We start from the raw sequence: 23,034 nt of genomic DNA on the forward strand, positions 1-23,034 counted from the left end.
TTACTAAACATCTCGAGGATAAGAAATGAAAGTGCACAGTAGCCCTGAAGGCAAAAATACTGAAAAACTTAATCAGAAAAATACACTTTGATTTAAATTCCACTGTAAGTAGATCCATCGTCCACAAGTGCTCCGACGACTGGATGCTCTTGCACTGCTTATATTCACACAATCTTTACATAAGCATTACAATTAAAAAAGATGAAATACATCTATACTAAAAAGTAATTGATGGCCTTTGTGACAATTGTTTAGTTTCTTACTTACAATACATCTATTAATTATCAGTCAAATATAAGCTAAGCACTCTGCTTCTAGACAACATATTACTTAATCTTTTGTCTCCCTCTTGTCATGCAGAAGGATCTAAAACTTGAAAACTATCCCCTTGTTTTGCAGATGGTCAGAAAGCATTTATCGTGTCAATCGGTTAATGATGGGCACGTCTTTCGTAACTTAATCACAGTACCCATTCATTTGGCAGCTTCTCCCCAGGGTCGATACCACAGCAATCCCGCTGCCGGAGCAACTCAGCGCAAGCGGGATCCCCCGCGTTTGCCGACGCTGCGCTGCGGAACAAACCCCGCGGAGCAGCGGCTTTCCCCGGCGGGGATCGCCCCGCCCGCAGCCCGGAGCGGCGCGGGGACCGCGGGCATGCGCGGAGCCTCCCCCGGCCCGCCCGGCACCGGCCATTGGCCCCGAGCGGCGGGGCGGGGGTGCCGGGGAGACCGCGCCCGCCCGCCCTCCCGCCGCCGCTCCCCACCCGCCGCCCGGCCAAGTTTAAACACCCCCCCGCGCCCAGCCCGCCCGAGTTCGGGGAGTTGCGCGGGGCCGCTGGGGAGGCGGGGGCGGCTGCCGGAGGGAGCCCCGGCGCTGCCTATGAGGGCGCCGCGGGGCCGGGGGAGCCATGGACGTTGTCGGGGCGCCGCCCGCCCTGGAGAAGAACGCGGCGGAGCTGACGGTCATGGACGTGTACGACATCGCCTCCGCCGTGGGGCAGGAGTTTGAGCGGGTGATCGATCAGCACGGCTGCGAGGCCATCGCCCGCCTCATGCCCAAGGTGGTGCGGGTGCTGGAGATCCTGGAGGTGCTGGTGAGCCGCAACCACATCAACCCCGAGATGGAGGAGCTGCGCCTGGAGCTCGACCGCCTGCGCCTGGAGAGGATGGACCGCATCGAGAAGGAGCGGAAGCACCAGAAGGTGCGGGATGGGGCCCAGGGGAACGCGGCGGGGCTGGGCTGCCGCAGCCGGCCCGGGGGACAACCGGGACCCGGCCCCCACGCCCGCCACCGGGAAAACAAAGAGGGCGGCCGGGGTGCGGGCCGGGGTGTCCCGGTGCCGGCGGGGAACGCGGGTGGAACGGCCGGGGCAGGCGCCGGGCTCGGCGCGGATGCTGCCACAGCGTGGCTGAGGGTTTGGGTGTGTTGTTGTTTTCCTTTCCCTCCTGGAAGTTTCCTTCCTCCTTCCCTTTCTCCACCCCTTCCCCAGTCGCCGCATATCCTTCCCCTTGCGTCTCCCCGATTAGGATTCCTGCTCCATCCCCTCTCCTGAGGAGAGGATAGTGCTGCTCCCTGCTAGGCCAGGAAAGGTCACAGACAATAATACACTTCTCTCCAGAGCTGTGAATGATTTAGCTGTCTAGTTTTCCTGGCACACTCATCAGGAAGGCAAGTCATAGGACAGAGATGGAGGATCAAGTGATTTCAGAGCAATGAAGAGTAGGGAAGAGAAGTCTCCCGGATTCCTGCTCCATCCTCTGATGCTAAGATGTTGTCCCTTGGCTCGATCTGGCGTGGTCACAGTGTCCCCTGACCCTGTTCCCATGAAAGCCCAAGGCAGAGATCGTTTCCCTATCCTGTTACCCTCATGTGGCAGGACAGCACGAGCTGCTCCGCTTGCTGCAGCGCAAGTGGCAGATCTCCTCCTTCAAGAATGGTTCTTGTAAGTGACTGTGCTAAATCATCATTGCTGCCTTATGCCATTCCTGCTTGCACAGATTCAGAATAACGAGGAGAAAGGGAATTTGTAGATGACTTCAAGACTTGGCTTTAATTTCAGTAAATTCAAGTTTTATGTTTTAAAAGAGTCAGCTGGGGGACTTTCTCTTAGGATATGGAAAATTCAGGATAATTCCTGCAACATTTTGCAGAGAGAATCTCAGAGAATCTATAGAGGGAATCTATAGTGTCTCTGAAAAGGATGGTAGAAGATCTTTAATGTATAAAGCCCTGGTAAGTCTCCAAGGTATGAAGGAAGAAGGTCTAGAGGATAGAATAGGTACCAAACCTTGCCCTTCTAATGCATCTAAGGAGGCAAGTGGGTGTTCTGTTGTGCTGCTCCCACACGGTGTCTGCCCCCTCTGCTAGAATCAAACCAACTCTCCGGAGCCCTGGCTGCCAGCAGGTGTTTGGACGGCACGTCACCTCTGGGCAGAACTGCCTGCCCAAGGCAGAGTCAACAGTAATTCTTTATCATAGACATCTACAAAATGCTGCGTGGTGAAGTGGGTATTGAACTGGGCCTGGTAGTGACACCCAGTATTGTTGTACGAGCTGATGTTCTGCGTGGATGCTTCTGAAGTTCATATATGTATTAAAAAGTTTTCTAAACTTGTTCAGTGCGTAACACTGCCTGGCAGGTGCCCGCTGATCTCCCTGCCAGCTCACTGTCCCTGCCAGCTTCTCTGGCAGACACGGAATGGCTCAGGGAGCGGTTAGATGATCCAGATGAAACTCTGGTGGAAACAGGGAAAATAAAGTACATGATAGGTATTTTTTTTTTTAATTGAGTTGATCCCCAGCGCACCAAGACCCTATAGAACAGCCTGTGTTCCCATGTGAGGGTTTGAAGACTCTTTCACAGGACAGGTACTTGGTAAGCAGAAAAAGCCAGAGACTGAGAAATATTTGTGACCCAAAAGCCTCCAAAAACCAACCCAGACAAGCTTTAAGTGGTCCTTGCAAGCACCAGCTTGAGATTTTAGCACTTAAAATCTTTAGATGCGAATCTGCTCTGCCTATAAACCTGGCTTAACGCTGCCTGGAGTTTCCAGAGCTGGCTGGCACCCGTGGGCACAGAGATCTGCCTTGGCTGTCCAATACTTGTGCTAACGAGGGCTCAGAAGTTAATTTCTCCTCCAATTTATTGGGCTCTTCAATAGCAATAAATAAATAAGAACTTTTGCCTAGGCAAACTTTAATATAGTTGTGTGTTTACAGTGTGGCCACACATATATGATGTAGGTTTAGATAGTCTGGGGGTTTGTGTGTATTCTATTTTGTGTGTTGCTTCTAACTGCCGTATGTGCTGTTTTATTATCTAAACTAGGTCAGCGTGTTATTTTAGCTACAGAGTTGTAATATGCAGCATCACTGTAAATGGTATAGGTATTGGGCACTATCAATTTCATTACAGATTTGCTTTTCCCTCACAATAAAGTGTTTTAAGTAAAATAGAGGTGATTCATGAAACTTTATTTACTTCTTAATTATTAAGTCTGCATGGCTTGTAACACCTATATGTTACTTATAATCTGTCATATAGTGTTTTCTGCAAAACTTTTAGCAAGTGTTATAAAATGACAACAATGTAGTGATAAATACTGGAATAAAATGATATCTGGACCAGAAAGTCAATAGGAATACGATTTTCCATTATCAGAGCATACATCCAAACCAGAAATCTCTCCTTTAATCTCTCGGCAGAGCTTATTTTAGCCTAGAGCTGTGCTTGGCGGGGTTGTTGTCTGCATGTTTTGTTGTTAGGTAGGAAAGGGGCTGGATGAATGTAGAAGGCAGCAAGTGACTCAGCCCGGCTCCAGGGGTTTGCATGCGGCTTGTTGTGATTGAAGCACATACGTGAAAATACAGAGAATGCCCCCCGCTGCAGAAGTATGATTTATGAAAAAGGCTTTTGGAACAAGTAAAGCTCTAAATACAACTGTTTTTTCCTTGAGAACTTTAAACTTTTTGTCCTAATTTGACCTTTACGGAGATTGGCGACAGCTGCTCTTGACACGCGGTGTCCTGACAAATGGGGGTTGTTGTCATGACCCGTCTCGCTGCCGCCAGCATCAGTGCCGCTCACGACATTGCCTGGAGAACAATTTACATGAGGAGCAGCGCAGTTTTCCTTGTGTTTACCATGTGCACTCGGAGCTCAGAGTTTGCTGCACTGTATCATTATTTTACACGTGTGTTTCATAACAATTTAGGCTGGAGATGCTGCTCTTTCAAAATGAGCGTTCCTAGCGCTGACTCCCCTGGCCCACGCAGAGGGATATTTCTGGGGCTTTTCTACCAGCCCTCGTGGCTGCTTCCCGGGATGCAGGAGGAGATCGTTGCTCATGTTTGATTATCTTGTTGAACAGAGCAGTTCCCTTCATCTGGTGCTCACAGCAAAATGGGGCATAAGGAGCCATCCTTTAGGCAACCTGCACATCAAAAATGTTTGCATCAGGAATTGTCTCTTCGTGTGTTTACAAAAAGAGACGTTGATAGTTGGTTTCTTGATGCTGGCATTAGAAAAGTAGATGTCTTCTAAGAAATTCAAAGTAGTCTCATTTAATCGTTTTTCTATAAGAATCATAGTGGGATTGTTACTGGTTTGATCTGTAAATATTCGAGTCAAAGACTCTTAATGTGTTTAAAAATACCAATGTGTTGTCCCGGTCTACCCTTTAGGAATTAGAGCTGGTGGAGGATGTCTGGAGAGGGGAAGCACAGGACCTTCTTACCCAAATTGCACAGCTGCAGGAGGAGAATAAACAACTGATGACAAACTTGTCTCACAAAGACATTAATTTCACAGAAGAGGAATTTCAGAAGCATGAAGGCAAGTTTGATATTTCAAATTCAGTACTTGCTTTTGTTATAAAAAGCAATACTTTATAAAAAATATTTTGACTGGATAGCCTGGCTCTTTTCTTATAGATTAATGCGGGTTTGGGGTTTGCTTTTACCTGAATAGGAAATATCAGTATACATGATGACACTGAAGACGTGATACAAGGTGGGGGTAGGAGGGAAAGAAAAGCCTGAACAACTTCTTGTTAGGCTGAGAAGCATCTCTGAAAGTAAAGCCTAGCTTCATTTTTTCGGTCTATCATTTTAGTTCTGCTTTTTGCAGAAAACATTCCTAAGCCCTCCTTATGTTTTCTAGTTCAAGAGGAATAATCCATTCAGCAATGTTTATTTCACCATCATGAACAAAAATAAGTGCAACTTTTGATCTGTTCAGGATAACTGTAAGGCAGCAAATCGAGAGGTTTTTGAATTATATCAGTCCACCATATGGAGATATTCTAGGAGAATATTGTGATCCTCTCCTAGAATAGGCGAGAGTCATTTCACTTGGTTTATCTGCCTTTAGGGTTCTCTCACTTATTTGGGACTTAGAGCCAATTTAGAGTAAGTGAAGAGATTTCTAATCCAGGGAGTGGGTGAATCCTAAAGAGTTGAAATGACCAGTTTGTGGACAACGTCTTTCCTGAGGCAGAGTGTATTTCAAGACACAAGGTTCTGACTTGCAGGTACAGGTGGATTTCACTGCAGCAACTGCAACAATTGCCATCGCCATCTCTCACCCACCGCTCAGCAAACAGCTCTTTCCCAAGAGCAGACGAACAGATGTCTGTTGGCTCCACAGTTTGTAGCACATCGTTTGAGGCTGCTGGATACCGAGTCCATTTCACGATATGACCAAAAAAATGAAGCTAGGCTTTACTTTCAGAGATGCTTCTCAGCCTAACAAGCTGGGGTTTAAGCTGAGGAGCTGGGAAAAATAAACACAAACAAAAAGCCTGTGCAGCTTTGGGGATGAGGCGGCCTTCAGCCGAGAGCTGGAGCAGACAGCCGAGCGTGGGGACAGCGCCACCCCAGCCGCAGAACCTGCCGCCGATGGTGAGTCAGTCTGGGAGCCGCTGGTGTGTGGACAGGACTCTGGGCTTTCACAGCAGGTTCTGCCCATCAGTGAGGCCGTGGCTCCCTCGAAAGGCCAACAGCCTCTGCGTGGCGTGCAGAGCCACCGGCCGTCTGAAAACCAGAGCGCACGGCTGAGCTCTGCAGTAAAGCACCAGGAACAAAGCGACATCCTTTGCCAGCCGCTGTGGTTGGGATCAAACAGGCGCTCGCTGTAGGTGGATGAAACTGTCCAATGCCGCAGAACTTGCGCTTGCTTCCTCCCAGAAGCCGAGTGCTGCTCACTTGCCTTGGGGAGGAGCACAATGAAATATTCGAAAAGCAAAAATTGTTAAATCTCTCATGATCACCACTTCTTTTACAACAAATGCCATGTTTTCAGTATAGGAGTCAATTAATGGCAAAGAAGTCACTCAACATCAGCCTTACAAACTCCATGCAAAGTTTCAGAATGGCAGTGATGAGTCATGGACAATGAAGACTATGACGTCTTGTTATAAAGAATCATCTTCCCCTTTGTTCTCTCCTTTTATTTTCCCTTCTTCCAGTGGGTATCTCGCTCACTGCCGCTCATGTGCTATTTAAATATAGCCATACTCTCCACATTCGGCTGGCCAAGCAGATGCCAGGCATGCTTTTCTTGTTATTTTTACTGTGTCTAACCAAGTATAATAACACAAACAAACCCTATAAACCCATTCCAGAGACCAGATCCCAGGATCACTGGTATTCTTTGGCCAAAATCATCAGCTTAAGTCAAATCACATTAATTTACAGCAACGCCACCTTCTTAATGGGGCCCATTCTATCAAACCCAACTGTTTTCCTTTTAGGAAATTTTGTCATTGGTGAATGGGGATAGATTTATCTCAATTGATTTATTTGGATAGTGTCAATGAGCTGCTCTTTTTCAGTCTCCATCATTTGATACGATATGTACAGGGTCTACAGGGGCAAGTTTTCAAGCTAGACACTCTGTTAGATACTCTGACCAGACTCCAGTCTTTGTATCTCGGTGTGATTTAGTTCTGTGATGGTGTCTCCCTCAGTGGTTACCCCCTGGGATTAACTCACCAGACAGCTAAAGAAGTTATTTTTAGTGCAGGCAAGAGAGGGCAGTGATTTGGGTGTGCAAGACTTCGAGATTCAATCCTTGCCAATTCATAGTCGCAGAGCCTTGCTTTAGCATAATGAAGGTGTTTATAGGAGAGAGGGATGCAACCCTGTCTAAACAGGAGTGTTCTGCACAGGGGGCACCTGCCGAGGGGCTGAGCAGACGAGGCTCATGTGAAAGGATTTGTGGCAAAATACGCAGGAGGGGTCAAAGATGAGTCTGCAAAATCCATTAACGCTGCTCATCCCGAGCTCAAACCGAGCACCTCCTGATGATGCCGAGTGGCTGGAACATCCCAGCCAAATGCCAGGAGCAAACTTGACCGAATGCGTGTCAGACAGGACGGGCAGGCTGCTGTGTCACTGCAGCGAGGGAGCTGCTGGCCCGGACGGGCTGTGGGAACAGAGGGAGGCAGCAGGACGGCAACAGTTGTGTGAACCTCTTGTGCCGGCTGCTGAGGAACCTACAATTCCCTTTCAAAAGTGAAGGAAAACTAACAATCTGATTATTCAGGTATTGGCGTAGTGCCACAGGCCCTGACTGGCACTTTGGCCTGTTGTGATAGATATATAAACAACAGTAAGAGGGTCCTTAAGCATAGATAATGTTGGTAGGGTAGTTTTTTTCAGTTTCTTTTCCTTTTTTTTTTTTTAATATTTTCTTTTTCAGTTGCTTCCCTTTCTCTTGCTGGAACAATGCAATGATCACAGCAATCCACAGGAACAATGCAATGATCACAGCAATCCACAGGAACAATGCAATGATCACAGCAATCCACAGGAAGCTGCTCATAGGCTGTGCCTAGAGAAGCCGGCTGGGCGTGCCATTTATGATCCCGCAGTTATTAGTCTTGGAATCATTTAGAGCTAATTACTTCACATTTAGGGCACTTAGTGATTGCACTCTTCCCTTCCACAGTGCTGGAGGAAATGGAAGAAGATGTGAGTGTTTCACAAACACTTCCCACCTTTCCTTTCCCCTCCTCCTGAAATACAAAGGATAATGTAGTGATCCGTGCACACAATTGAAGTCTTTTATGTTCACCAAATGTTAGGGAGAAAAACGAGCACAGTGGGAGGAAAAGCAGTCAGCACTGAAATGGTACTTTATGCTTTAAATAGCACCTGCTATCTAGAGATCTCAAAGCATCTCTAGCAAGTACTAATGAATCCAGCTCCGCTCACTATTCCTGGCTCCTGCTGGAGTGAAACCACCAGTCTGGACTTCCACTGCAGTCCCTCTGTGCTTCAAGGCAAAGTTTTGGGTTTCTTTGTTTTAAAAACTGCTGATGTGTTGGGTCTAGTCCTGAGACTGGACCCAGGAACCTGTCCTGGGGTTTGTGGCTGCAGTGCTGGATCAGACCTCTGTGATGGGAGAGCATGGATCCATTTGAAGAGTTAAGCAGCAGAATGTGTCAGTGTCTACTTGTCCTCCCTGGTGGCTACGAGCTGTTATCATAGTGAGGAATAATCCTGCAAAGAGTTAGAACCTAGAGCAGAGAGATAAGGACCAGGATCCAGAAATAGAGCAGCATACACCACTGAATTAAAGAAGATGAGAATGTAATACTAGAATGTGAACACCGTGTCACTCTCGGCTCTTTTCTGGGGTTTGGCAGGAACGTGTCCTCTGAACCACATGCCGGGCCAGCCGTGGTCACCAGTCCCTTGCCCAGCAGAGCGGTTCTCTGCTGTGCCGCAGCTCTGGTCCTTCGGCAGTGAGACACTTACTTATCCATCAGGTCAAACCGCAGATGATCTGTAGGCTGGAGTTCCTAATGACATGCAGCTTTGGATTTCTCTGATGAGGGAAGGACATAACCAGAAAGTCTGAGCTGATGTTAGTAAGTAGAGACTCGAGCAGCTGGATACATTTGGTGTGTATGCAGCATCTTTCTGATGTGGGAACTGCTTTAATGTATTAAAAAGGAATTGGCTTTCCAGCCACCCCAGAGGGATTTGTAAAGGGAGGAAACCGAGGACCTACGTAACTAAGTAGTTTGCCAAAGGCAATGAACCAAGACAGCAGCAGAGCCTGGATTTGAGCTCCTGCTTGGCCTGGATTTTGGCCAGAGCAGCCACACAGCACCCTGGTCACAGGCTTTCATCTCCAGCCATCCCATGGCTCACGTTGTGCAACGTGATTTTATGTGATAGTTGACAACCATCAAACTGCATGTCCATGCGCAGTTAGTGCAGTAGATTTATCATCTCACCAAGTTAAATCATCCGGTCTGTGTTTGCTCTGAAAAGCCCATCACTGGAGTGCCAGGAGTTCTCCATTATCTCTCGAATGGCAAATAATGGAAAAAAGGTTCCTGTTTTGTGATTTATGATATTTCCTGGTGATTCGTTGGTCAGATGTCAGATGAATCCAGTCCATTATTTATTTTCAAACAGGATGTTGGATACTTGGCAATGTTCCAATCATCTTTCAAAAGTGAAATGCCCTGTAGCATTTTTCTCTGAAGTACAGTTATTCTAAATACGAGTTATCATACAGTAGGAGGGGGAAAGGGTTGCAAAACATGAGGAGAAAATATGTGATTATAATTCCAACTAAATTTCTGTTCTAGGCTCAGGGTGGAGGTGCCCTCGGCAGGTCCTGCTTCCTCTCCCTTTCACCCAACACAAAACTGGGTTTCAACGTAAAATCATTCTAGCCCAGTTCACCTGGGCTCGTTTGGATCTAGATGCCATCCACGGCACTGACATGCTGTTTAGATCTTGCTGAGGATGCAGACCGTCCTTTTTACAATTTTCAGTGGATCTTGGCCAGCTGATTGTGCAGATTATCACACAGATAACCAAGCTCCCAGTGCGCGGTGTGAACAGTGGTGTAAAACTGCTGAGGCAGCAAGATGTAGCAGTGTCACTCCCCTGTTACAAATGTTTCTGAAGACTGTCGGTTCCTTTGTTCAGGAGTTTCTGTGCAGTAGCTTTATGGATTGCATTGTGCCACCTGTGTTCCTGTTACCCTTGAAGCAACCTTCAAAGCATCTTCCAACAGCTTCTCTGTAATTCTACCAGCAGGCAACTTCCAGAGTCTTTACCTAAATATTTCTCACTGTTATTGTTCTCAGTCTCAGCAGCTCCTGATTGTCCTTAGTTTGTTTCCTGTGTTCTTTTTTTAACCAGGAATGTCAGAGAGAGAGCGACAAGTCATGAAGAAGCTGAAGGAAGTGGTAGATAAACAGAGGGACGAAATCAGAGCAAAGGACCGGGAACTTGGACTTAAAAATGAGGATGTAGAGGCTGTAAGTGCCCCTTAGTCTTCTTGTTTCTCTTCTTTCTCACCCATACTTCCATGGTCTGCTTTCAAGATTTAAATTAATGCCCAGGTCACTTTTGCCAGCAGTGAACAGAAGGTCACTTAGAGGATGGGTGGCCCTGGGGACCACAGCACAAGAGATCTGGGTTTAGTCTCAGATGAGTCACAGACTCCCCTGAGACTTTGGGAATCGTGTCACATCTTGGTTCTTTCTGTGTCAGGAGGAATGACCTCCTGACCCATATTTTGCTTCCCATCCTCATCTCCTGAGGCCATGGGACTTTTTTGGTACTAGTGAGGCCAGACCCAGATGATCTCCACCCTACCCACGTGCCTTTGGCCTTTCAAATTGATGCTGTCCATACAATGCCCAGCAGGTCACATCCTGCCTTAGGAGGGAGCCTAACAGCTCCAAGAAAAGTACTTGTAATATCAATTGAATACTAAGCATTCCTCTATGTTGTCTTTCCTCTGCTCTGGGTTAAGATTTGATTCAGAATCCTGTAAGCCACCCTGTCCTTGAGCTTTGCTTTTTTTGAAACATAGTATCAGAAGTGATGGATTTGCTTTTAACTGAAGAATTCCCTTTACTAGGGGAAAAAATGCCTCTTTACTCTGGAAACCAATTAATTTTTGGTGACTGCAACTGTAGTAGATAATTAGATATTAAAAATAATAATCTGGGGGCAAAGAGGAGGAGGACGGGGGAGAATTTTCCAGATTAAATTCAATAGGAACACACAACTTTTTCTTAAACATTATATTTGGGACTTGGTGATCATGGCTGGAAGATGCTGACCTACTGCATCAATGTTTTGCAGCTTCAGCAGCAACAGAACAGGTTAATGAAAATTAACCACGACCTGCGGCACCGGATCACCGTCGTTGAGGCTCAGGGGAAGGCGCTGATTGAGCAGAAGGTGGAGTTAGAGGCTTATCTGCAAACCAAGGAGCAGGAGATGGGCAACCTGCGAGCAGAGCTGGGGAAGCTGCGAGAAAAACTGCAGGGTGAGGACAGCCAAAACGGGGAGGAAGAAAAGGTAAGACGCACTTTAAATCACTTTTTAAACAGCCTTCTAAAGAGCATCAGGCTTCACACCAAGCACCTTTTCTTTGGATAAACATGATAGATGCAGAATTTGCCAAATACCAGAACAAATCATTGCTTCAAAGGAAAGTGTTCTATTAAAAACATCATGAAGCGATCCAAAATCTCTGGAGCATCAGCTGTCAGTTTGGACTGGAGGCAGATAGTGGTTTGGTACTACTGTAGCACTATGCTTGGCTTAATGTTGTTTGTACACATCAACCCCTTCCCCAGAGGAAAACAAACCCATCCCTTAAACAGTCTGGAATTTCCAAAAGATAAACAGCTGATAAGTAGCATAAACTTTGCTGAGTTTGCAAAGATGTGAGCCCTAATGGGTCCCAAAGATTCAATGCACTGTGACGGTGGTGGCGTGTGAACCGTAGAAGAAATCGTGTCAGAAGGGGTCACAGAGACAGTGCAGAACTCTGCACGCTTGGTCCTCACAGTGTTTAGGGCACTTCTCATCTGTCAGGACTAAGCCGGTCCATTGCCACCAAATCAATATATAAATATTTGAAGGCACCTTTTAGATGAACCAATTTTGGCCTTATTTCTGCTTCCGCTTCCTATTAGAATTAGTGCAGTGAAGCGTTACTAGCACAAATGCTCACGAAAAGCAAATATTACTGCTTGCGTACTCAGGTACTTGCAGGAACAGTCAAAGGGTCAATCTGGAGTTGGGCCTGAGGTCAGAGCAGCAGGAATGAAAACCTGGGGAGCTCCCTGAGAGAAAGACCCATCTCTGATCTGGTGCATCCCTTCGTCCTCTTTATGGTTCCAATGATTTTTCTTTGTGCACACAACAGTACTTCTGTCATTCTAAAGCTGCATTTCCCTTTCCTAATGCTGCTCTTAAAGAGCAAAAAATAGGATAAGGGGTTTTCTGATATGAAAGAACCGATGGGGTACCCTGGTCCCCCCTGGGACGTGACAGCCAGTGTTAACACGTCACTGCTGAACAGGGCAAACACTGTGTTAATCACAAAAAGGATGATTTCATTGCTGTTCATTTAGTCAGGACACCCAGATTTGTAAATGGGGCTGTGGAGCCCAGGCCTGGAGCCAGCAGGAGTGAAAGTGTCTTCAGTGTCAGGAGAGAAAGGATGCATTCTGTACCTCTCTCCAGCTCATCAATTCCGTGGCAGTGGCGCCTTTTCTAATTAGAGCCGTTCCCCGCTCGCTTTGCCAGGAGGATGGTTGGACTGAACCGCAGTGGCGAGCAGCAAGCTGGACGAGCTGCGTGCTCTGGAATGGACGTTGCTTGTTGGCTTCAGTCAAGTACATTTGCATTGGCTACCGGCTGCTCCGTCTTTGTTGATTTGAGCAAAAACTAGCAAAAATAGCTTATTTGCGCAAAGGCAAATATACAACCAAAAGAACAGGCATCAGCTCAGACCCTAACCTAGAGGGGTGAAGAAAAGTGTTTGGGTAACTTCCTCTCGTTAGGTTGTGTCAATCTTTTATTTATTGTAGTCCGTGTAAAGAATGAAAGGGGTGAATCAAACAGAGCAGCGAGCATCGCTCTGCAGCTTTGTCTGTAGCCCAGCCAGGTTTAACCTGAAATCCTGTATCTGTAGATAGCAAAACTGTTTGACAAACACATTAGCTCAAAAGAGGGTTGGATCAGGCCTCCAAAAAATGGGTTTTCTTTAAGAATTTCTGTAGTTAGCTCCTCAGATTTGCAGCGTGTATCCCAGCGAGGTGTCACTGCAACACAGGAGCTCTGAGGCTCTGGTCTCTGCATCCTGCGAGGAGAGCGGGTGGCTGACCCGGCTGCTGGTAGACTGAGAAATACTTTACACTCCTCAGACACGCACTCGCATGGTGAATTTAAAGACCGTGTTTCACTTCCCAGGTAGAACCAAACAACGATGACTGCCTCTCAGAGTCAGAAAAGATGGCAATGGACCTAAAAGATCCGAATCGTCCAAGATTCACCCTGCAGGAGCTCCGGGATGTCCTTCATGAGAGGAATGAATTGAAATCTAAAGTGTTTTTACTTCAAGAGGAGCTTTTATATTACAAAAGGTAAGTTAGATCTGCTCTCCTGTTGCATGCTATACACAGAGGAGCCATAGGGCAGGTCTAGAAACCATAAACGTGCTCTTAAATCGTGTCCAACAAGCTTATATTTCTGCAAAGGCTTAAGGTAGAGATTGCAAGCATATGGCTTTAGTTTGAATCGGGTTCCTCAAAACTGTCCTTCCCTAACTCCCAGCTTCCCGCTGAATCTTAGACAGATTACAAACATTCAACAGTTTTGAACTTAAAAAACGAGGATAAGAGTGGGTCTAAAATGAAAATTCTAGAACTTTTATTCAATGTGTTCCTCTTCTGCCCCTCCTTGTCGCAATGGGAAGAAAATACTGAAAGGAGACTCCGTTCTAGGGGCTGTTCCGTGGTTGACAAAAAAATCTCCCATTGATTTCAATGAGCTCGGAACGGATCTTTTTGCATTTCTTCATCAACAGCACTACCTCAGACTGAATTTTAGAACGTAAAGCACTTCCACGGCTTGGGAGGAGAACGTTAATTATCTTTTCTCTCTTTCAAGTGAGGAAACAGAAGAAGAAACCAGATCCCCTCAACCTACACCCATAATTCAGTCAAAACCCTCAACTCAGCCTGAATCTGGAATCAAACGCCTGTAAGTAGCATATTTTCTAAGGATACTGGATATAGTCTGCAAATACTAAATGTTTCTTATGGGTAGGACAGTTTTAAAGAATATTAAAATTAAGATAACCACATCTCTAATGTATATGAGTGAGACATCAAAGGAGCACTTGACAGGTATGAAACAGCAGGTGGCCAGTTGTGGTCTTATCCAGAGCACAGCTCAACCTGTCCTGGGAGCCCAAAACTGAAGTCAGTGCCGGGTCTCAGCGTGCGAGGACTGTAGGAACAATGCTCCTGTTCAAGTGCAAGGACCAGTTCCTTAACACACATCCCAAGGCGGTGGAGGGTCAGAAACTGCTGGTCATGCTCAGAAGACGTGTAAAGAGTGTTGGTCACGAGTAAAACCAGCTGCAGACCTGCAGCACTTGGGTGTGGAGAGCAAAGCTTCCCACGACCTCGCTGTGCCCATTTCCCTGCTGGCTTAAGCCTTCAGACCCTGATATGCCCTATGTGTACAGCACAAAAACCTTTTGTTTGCAGAGCAAACTCACTGCTGGAGAGGATGCCAGCTTTCCTGGCTATAAAGAACCCCACCTTCTTATCATCAAGTATTTAATGTTGCTGTCCAAAACCTAAGCTTACTGTCAGAGGTTTACATCTACTGAAATATCACTTAATCACAAAACTGCAGTGTTAGCCAATCCATTTGTCTGTTGAAACTCCCTTCTTGTACATTTACTTATTTCAAATTGAGTCCTGTAACCTTATAGCAAGTCTTTGGTTTTTGTGACACTGGAAGCCTAACTTTTTTACCTGCATAAATGATTTTGGAACAGACATTTCTTTCCATCCTGTCCCCACGTCCATAACCTTCAGTCCTTGTTTAATAATGGCAGCATCCCTGTACGAGTAAGTTCCATGGGAAGATCTGGACTGATGCAAAACACCATAAAGCCAGGAGGTCACTTTTGATTATTTGCAGAAGACTCCAGTGTCTGTCTGTGCTGCTTCATTTGCTGAGAGAACCCTTCCTCTCATGTGACTAGAAAATACATCTTGAGTTTGGACTTCAGTTTTCATTCTGCAACTGCGATGATGATAATAATACTTTGTCTCACAAGATCCCCACTGTAAAGCTTCTCTTTGCTTTTACATTTATTTTAGTACCTTTTAAAGCTAATCCCGTTGTGGGGGACGGCTGGTTTCAGTTTACGCAGTTTGCATGGATTGCAGTTTCCATGCTTGATTTATGAAGCAAAGGCAGCACAAACACGGGAAGGGACGCTGTACGATGGAACACACGCTGGTGAGGTATCAGCTTTGGCTCTGCCTTCTACATTCAGGCGGCAGCAACGCAGGGAGCGGCAGCAGGAGGCACCGACGTGTTTTCAAGCAGCTATCTCAGTGCTTTCATCCTCTCAGTTTATTTATTAGTGAAAATTTGTTGAGCATCAGCCTAATCAGTGCATGTGTTCAGACACCCAGCTGAATTTTGTTTCTCAAACCACACACAATAAAACATAAAACGATGTTGGTTTGGTGAGAGTCCTCTTCTGCCAGACACTGGAAGCACGTATTGAACTGCTCTGAAGGTGAAATGACTTTCTTTAGCTGTCATGCTCTGTCCCCAGGTTTTTTTCTGCTCTCTCTTAATGTAGCCATCACATTAAATAAGGGAAGATAAAACCCTTCACTTAAGTAAGCTGAAGGACTGTAATAGTTTTCGGGTTTGTTTTATTCCTGCAGCCTGTCTGGATGGATGTATCTAGTGTGGGTTTCTTTTCTTTCCCCCTTCCCGTGTGTGTGTGTTGGCAACAGTGTCCTTGTAGATGTGCTCTAAAAGCACAGGAAATGTCACTGCCGGGAAAACCAAAGAACTCTCCACAGCCAGTGACATGAGGAGAACTTGTAACACTGCTATTCGCTTTTCCCTCCGTTTCAGACCTTTCCTCCTGGTTTAAACAGAAAGCCGAAATACAAAAGCAGGAGAGGCTGTTGCTGTCCTCTCAAGAGAAGTTTGATGCTTCCCTGTGTAATGTGCCCTTTTTTCCCTCACCACGCAGCATCTCAGGGAACGAGGCACATGTGTCTGTAGCCTGTGCCATCTGAGATGTGCTCTGTTGGTTCTGTGCAGCATCTCCATAAACAACGGAAACCAGAAATGGGATAAATCAGCATTTTTTCACTCCCAGGGTTTGCATATTTGAGGCAAACTCTGTGCTCTGATCTCAGACTGATTTGTCTCTACCACATCACATGTCAGAATTTTGATGAAATAATGTAACCAGGAGGCTTTACTGAGGAGGAGAAGTACAAGGATTAAAAGTGCTCCCTCTGTTTTGAGCAGAAAACACCCTTTTGTTTTCTCTTCAGGGATACGTGCTTGTTTGCCACTGATGTAATGCCTGAAACAGCCATAAGTTTTCTTCCAGTTCTTGCAGTGGACAAAAGCTGATGTGTCTGTCTCGTTTCTGCAGCTCACGGCCTGTGCCACAATGCATAAAACCAGAAGTTCTAGTTACTCCTAATGATACAACAACGTTTGCTTGTTTGTTTTCATATTTAATCTGAGAATAGCAGTTAGAGTGACTGTGTTGGGGAGAGCTGCATTTGGTCACAAGTGAAACGTCTCTCGTGATTTCAACTTAATCTTTAATTGACATTAGTCCACAGTTCAAAAAACTATTTGGCACAAGGGAGAACCTCTGAGGAGAATCCTTAGAAAAACAGAGGGTGTTCCAGGTACGGACGAAGGTGTGTTGGCAGGTTTGTGTGGGGCTGCAGCGCCTCGCCAGCGCGCTCTCGGCCTCTACGTTGCATGAATTGAACTGTATAACGCGTGGTAAAAGCGCTGAACTCTGACAAAGAACCAGTCTTGCAGCTGGCCAGCTGGAAAGCGTTTCTGCTAGAAGAGTTGCAAGGTTTCAAATTAGTATTTAGCTGCCTGCAGTTGGAGTCTTTCTGCATGCGAAGCGATGCAGGTTGTTTTGGAACAGATACACGGGCCCTTTAACCAAGTAGCTTGCACAGGAGGTTATTTCAAGATTTCACCTGCGATACTGGTTTTTAACGTGAAACATTTGTAAAATCTTTAACTGTAATGCCGGTCCTGTCTAACCCCGTTTTCTGTGCAAATACCCAGTAGTCACAGCAGAGTCCTGTTTTGTAGTTCGTAACATACACCTCCATCCCTCATTTCATCGTGTATGTGCCTGTGTGTCTCTTGGGAAGAAAAACATCCACTCTGCTCTGCATTGCTAGAGGTGGTCATACCTTGATGAAATCCAACCTGGACCACAGGCAGAAACAGAAAAGTGGTATCTTTTAGAAATTCGAAAGCAATTGAAACTGTTACAATGACTGTTTTTTTCTAAATAAGAGATTTCCAGTGAGGAGAGCTGTCTTGGGTGATGCAGATCCACCTCTCCTGTAACATGTCCTGTGTGGTAATTCAAAGTAACCCCATGTACCATGTTTGCCTCTCTTCTTTTTAATGGAATGCTTTTTCTTTCCCTTGCTCCAGTCTTACCTCTTCTGTGTCTGTACTTTCCTGACCAGGATCTTTACAGCCATAATGCCCATGGTAGCAGCTGGATTGATTCCAGACGATCCCACATTGCAGCCAATAAGAAGACTTGTGTCCCTTGTAGGAATTTTTCTTTAAATGTTTGGTATCGTGGTTCCCTTTTGCATGACCCCGTGTTAACATGCGCTGCTGGTTACATTCTCATCGGCTGCCTGTGGGATCACAGAGGAACAAAGTGCCCATCAGAATGACCAGTCAGTACTCAGCTCATCGTAGTCCTCCATGCTCATCCTCAAGTATTGACATTTTATCACCTTTTGCCTTAATGTTACCATGCTAAACCACTCCTTACTCATAGAAAATCGGTGCGATATGCAATTTTAACCAGCATCTGTTAATTTTGCTAACTAAGCGTGCCTATTTACAATTCACACCAATGCTTTTGAAGAAACCCATGTCGTTCTAATGACTGGTTACCAATCAGTTAGGTTTACAGAATGTACTGGCTGATATCTACATTAATGTCCAGCGTTACTTATAGGCTGCTGCTTCCATGTCTTTCTATCTCTGGACTGTATATTTTGTCTCTGATTATGGATTTTGCAATAGAGTATACACTCTCAATAATCTCTTCTATCGTCCTTTTCTTGGCTGTCCCTGGGAGACATACTGATAATAGTTAATGCAAAGTCTCTTTGCACTAGAATTGCTGCTTTAGTGATCCTCATATTGACAGCAGCAACACAGTGTTTAAATTCCCCTCCTCTCCACACGGACAGGCTTTTCCCAAACATCCTTTTCTAGGCACAATAACAATTCTCATCGTTTCAGAAGGAATTACAAAAGCCTAACCCTTCTGCTTCGTATAGAGATTTTACAAACATCTTTTTCTATTGTTTAATTTCATGATATAGTGAAAAATTACTTTGACATTTGAAACTTACTGCATAAATAGAGCAGTCATTTGTGTGGACTTCAAGACATTAAGCCTGGCCATGCAGGACCAAACATGCTCAGCAAAAGCCTCAGTCACGCGACACTCGTGTCGGCTGCAATCAGACACGGCCCCGCAAAGACACAGCACGTGTGTGAATTTTTGAGCTCCTGTGATGAAGGTGGTAGAAAAGTATGAGGCTAATGAAGTGCAAAAGACTCATTTCACTATTAAGGCTGCACATTCGAAGCCAGGAAATGCAAACGTTCAGGTCCTGCTAGCAACGTTAGATATCTGGCATTGCACTTGTGTAGCTTTTTATATCATTTTGTAGCCAAGAAATAAGTATCCTTAGTATTCTTAATAATCACCACCATGCTTACCTGCATGCATGATAGGATATTTTTTGAGGAAAGCTGCCTCAAAGCTCATCTGACAGTCAAATGCAGCCTCCTAGGAGACTGGAGACATGGAGGGCACAGCTCCCGGCTCTGCACAAGGCGGCGGGATGGTTGGAATCGTGATGCTGAGGGAGATGGGGGGAGAAGAACCTGAGATGGGTGGTGTGGACATGGGGTCAGGTTTATGCCCTGACCAATATTCCATCACCTGAGTTTATATTGACATTTACTGTAGAAGGATTTAGCAGTTCCTGTCCTGGCTCAGAATTGCGTTATGCTTGGTACCGTGCAAGCAAAACACTATTTACCTCCTAAATGCACCGTTAAACCAAACGGGCAAGCAGCCAATTCCAACCTTTGGTAGCTGGAACCCCAACTTTTGCATTTCTCAGCAGACCTAAACACCGCACTAACACCTCTTGTACCGAACTCATGACAAACATTGGATTTGCCTAACCAAGTAACTACATCCTATACAAATAAAATGATATTAAGGATTTTTCCAACTGTATTTTTTTAGTTCTGTTGTCAGCAAAACTGGTTTTAGCTCTGTTGTTGTATTAAATGGCTGTTGGTTCATGTACATCATTATCTTAGAGCACCCAAGCCGTGTGATAGGAAATGACGTGCACGCTTGTGTGCATTTGTTTAGAGCCTTCCTCCTGCAAACTCTGGTGCACATATGTGCATTTATTCATTTATTTTTCCAGGAATCAAGTCTATCTATCAAAGTCTGTACACCTGGAAAAAATGTGGAGGCTTTTTATCTTATGAATTTCCCTGCTGACACCCTTATAAACATTATCTATTTCTGCTTTATGGCAAATTACACAGATTTAAAGCCAAAGATACCACTTTACTTATGCCAAGAAACTAACCTGTATTGTGTTGCTTCTTTACCTCAGGCTGGGGAAGGGGGAATATACATCTAAAACGATACCTGCACCTTGTAGACTCAACAGCATTTAGAGCTTATTTGAAGCTTCCGTAGCCAAACCGCTTGAGATTGCAGTGACTCCATCTCTAACAACATTTTGACATGCCCTCCCATCAGGCTTCACTGCCTTGATTTTTGCAGATGCAACCAGATTTTTTTGCTCGGTGTTTTGTTGTGCTGTGTATCGCGTGGGGTGTTTGAAGTGTTTTCAAACAGTAAATACTCTTCTTTCTTTTCCTTCCCCTCCCTTCCCGGAAGGTTTAGTTTCTTCTCTCGTGATAAGAAGCGTATGCAGGCGTCACAGAAACACGTCCACTTCCAGGATACCTTTGGAGATTGGTCAAATTCCAATAAAGATGACTCCTACACCGAACAAGGACAAGAAGCCCTGCAGCATCTGTGACTAAAACCTCGAGGTGTTGAGTTTACCGCAGTAGGGCTCGACAGTCCGGTGACAAGAAGCTGCTGTAAACAAATGGGGCAGCTCATCGCTTTTCTTCGCCTCGCGCACCTCGGTGGCTGCGGCTCAGATGTACTGCTCAACAGGAATCCCTCCCTGGTTACTTGGTGACTGTTTGCTGAAAACAGAATCCAAGCTTTGTAGGAATAGTCACCGATACCCTGGGACATCGAAGCTTTTAGATGACTTGTGCTGAATAACAAGTCGATGGTCTTGTTCATGCATTAACTACAGTAACACAAGCTTCTTTAAACCAAAAAAAAAGGACCTGTGCCATTATTGGAAGTTTGTTTGCAGTGTACAATATCTAGTGACAAAGACTCTTTTACCCTGTTTGTTAACACTACCGGTTGTTTGCTTTTTATTTCTGTAAGAATTTTTTCAAGAGGGACACGACAGCTGGCCGCTCCCCATGGCAGGTCTTAGCGCTGCTGGGTCCCCCGAAGTTCAGCTGGCGTCTGCATTTTGCAGAGCGACCGCTTGGAAATCCACCTGACACACACTGATAAACTGGAGTAGCCTTGAGAGGGACAGCGAGTGTACATTTCCCTTTCTGCTTATAGTGCCTAAAGCATGAAGAAACCAATGTATGAGGTGAGCGTGCCTTGCATTTTGTCATGAGTTCTGCAGTACTAATGGAAATGGCTTACCAGGAGGAATTCTAACACTTGCATTTTTTCCTTCTTACCAGGGACTTCCCCCTAGAGTGGCAGCAGCTGCTGTCAAGGAACGAGGTCTCTTTCCCACAGGCAGGTTTTTAATTAAGTCACACGCCACTTTTCTGTCTAGGTGAGACTGCCTAGTTCAGAGTGACAGATCCTCAACTACCTGACATCAACTATTGTAACTGACTTAGAGATGACCCCAATTCCAAATGTTTTTTCTGACTGAACGCTACCTGGGGAGGTGCTGAGGCCACTCTGTGAACTCGGCCATGTAGGAGGGTCGGCGCTGGAGCGCGGTGCCGCTGGTGAGGGGTAGCTGGTTGTGGCGAGGCTGTAGGTGACTTTGCACGTGTGGCTCAGTGTGGGAGCTGTGAGCTGCTGCTGGCACCTTCCCCAGCGACTCCACCTGCTCTGCATCGAGCCTCTTCTCAGGAGCAGCACTAAGGGCAGAAAACAACGCTTAGGCTGGAGTAAAGCTCCAGCTACTCCAGGTACGGAAGTCTTGAATGACAGCAAGAGAGAGGCTTTGGTGCAGGCCAGTTTTTAACACAGGATAATCCAAGACTCTGGATTTTTTAATGCATATGGGCAGCAAATGGTATCAGCCTGTCTATAATGTCCCAGCCAGGAGACTGGTTTTGCAGCGGTGGGCTGAGCGCTGCTCTGCTCCAAACCGTAACTGTGCTGTGCTTGAACACGGACCTTCTGTGTGCTCTGGGTAGAGAAGATGTTTCCTGCACGTCCCTGGCGTCACAGCCGTGCAGGGCAGGGAGGAAACATGGCCTTAGATGAAAGGCATCTGAGATAGTGACGGCAGCGTCTGGTGCTCGGTGAAGCAGATATGCTGTCGTCTGGTTACGTTTTGGTAACAGGAGTTTTATGCTTATAGCAGCTATATCCATAAAACAGCAGCACTTCCCCCACCGTGTGCGAAAAGCAATTCTTAAATGGGGGGAGTGTCTTAATTTAATCATGCTTAAGTTGCTAAGATCTCAATTTCACTTCCATATTAAAAAAAAAAATACACTACAGTTGTATCAGGCAGTTAAAGTGTGAATTGTGAGCGACACCCATTGGGTCTCTCCCTAACACAGTTCAGTCGTTTGGCACGTTTAGGAGAGACGCAGCGATCAGAAACAATGCCAGAATGCTGTGGGTGCACGGCCTGAGTAAGCACATCGCTTTTGAGATCAGCTGAGAGCAACGCACCGGGATAATAGAAACACACAGACAACTGTTTTCCCTGGCGCCTAAGCCGTGTTGCATAAAGCACGTCTCCCTGCAAAGCCGATCCCGGACACCAGAGCCCCACGCGCTGTCGCGGGTCAGACTGTGGCCAGTTCCACGCAATGGCACGAGCAGCACGACCTTTCCCACCCAGCTCTGCAACCTCAAAAACCTAATAAGTTGCTCCTGCCCTGCTGGTATTAACCACTTCACTCCTCAGTCTCATGTTTGAAATGCTGAGTTTATACACTCCAAGTGCCATCAGAAAGGGCGGCATGTAGGGAAGAGTATGTAAAGATCTGAAGATCTGTCACGTTGTTTCTTAATGCTCAAATAAAATCTGCTTTTGGAAAAAGGGGCCAGGATGTTGTCAGGTATGGGGCGTAACAATCCTGTCTGCAAAGTGCAGGATCACTGAAGTTTTTTGGGTTGGTTTCTTTGGGTTTTTTTCTGGTTGGGCAGTAAAACATTTTAACAGTTTAATAAATATTTCTGAAAAACAAGTATTTCTGCAAGACTTGTGTCCTTTTTTTTGTCTAAATACCATCTCTTCTTAGGGGTGTAGCATACGGGGGTGTCTTCTTCCCCTGAAAAAGGCTCCTACAACTCTTAATGGAAATAAAGCCTCAAACTGGCCAAGGTTCACAACAGGGGCATTCAAAGACTGACAAAAAAATACAGTTTAGAATACATTAACAGATATTTAGCAATGGCTTTTCTCTCTCACCTCACAGAACAAATGAAGGACATGATATTACTAAAGATTTCATCTGTCCCCTTGTCTTCAAGAAAATAAAGTCACTTTCCACCAGCTTCTGGTTTGGGCCACATTTTTCAGCAGCTTAGTTAGTTGCTATTTCATTACTATTTCT

At 45.7% G+C, this 23,034-nt stretch overlaps 1 protein-coding gene and 1 long non-coding RNA gene across 5 annotated transcripts; one reads left to right on the top strand and one right to left on the bottom strand.

Annotated features, from left to right (window-relative positions):
• The first annotated feature begins 758 nt into the window (after positions 1 to 758).
• Positions 759 to 22,668, top strand: RILPL1 (Rab interacting lysosomal protein like 1). Of its 4 annotated transcripts, none has more exons than XM_065033439.1 (8): positions 759 to 1,201; positions 4,684 to 4,834; positions 10,171 to 10,289; positions 11,125 to 11,343; positions 13,249 to 13,421; positions 13,948 to 14,040; positions 16,679 to 16,754; positions 20,069 to 22,668. In XM_065033439.1, the coding sequence occupies exons 1-7, from the start codon at positions 908 to 910 to the stop codon at positions 16,719 to 16,721; spliced, it is 1,092 nt and encodes a 363-aa protein (XP_064889511.1). In that variant the 5' UTR covers positions 759 to 907; the 3' UTR covers positions 16,722 to 16,754; positions 20,069 to 22,668. The 4 variants fall into 4 exon arrangements, with proteins under 4 accessions (XP_064889511.1, XP_021141800.2, XP_013222076.2 ...); XM_021286125.2 differs by lacking the exon at positions 16,679 to 16,754 and adding an exon at positions 17,571 to 17,658 and having other exon boundaries at positions 20,069 to 20,616; XM_013366622.3 differs by lacking the exon at positions 16,679 to 16,754.
• Positions 17,680 to 18,623, bottom strand: LOC110357969 (uncharacterized). Its single transcript, XR_002411989.2, has 2 exons — positions 18,483 to 18,623; positions 17,680 to 17,750 (listed from the first exon to the last, which is right to left on the bottom strand). It is a non-coding gene; the product is annotated as an uncharacterized LOC110357969 (long non-coding RNA).
• Positions 22,669 to 23,034: the final 366 nt, after the last annotated feature.

This window comes from Columba livia, chromosome 17 (assembly GCF_036013475.1).
Source record: "Columba livia isolate bColLiv1 breed racing homer chromosome 17, bColLiv1.pat.W.v2, whole genome shotgun sequence".
NCBI classification, from domain to species: Eukaryota; Metazoa; Chordata; class Aves; order Columbiformes; family Columbidae; genus Columba; species Columba livia.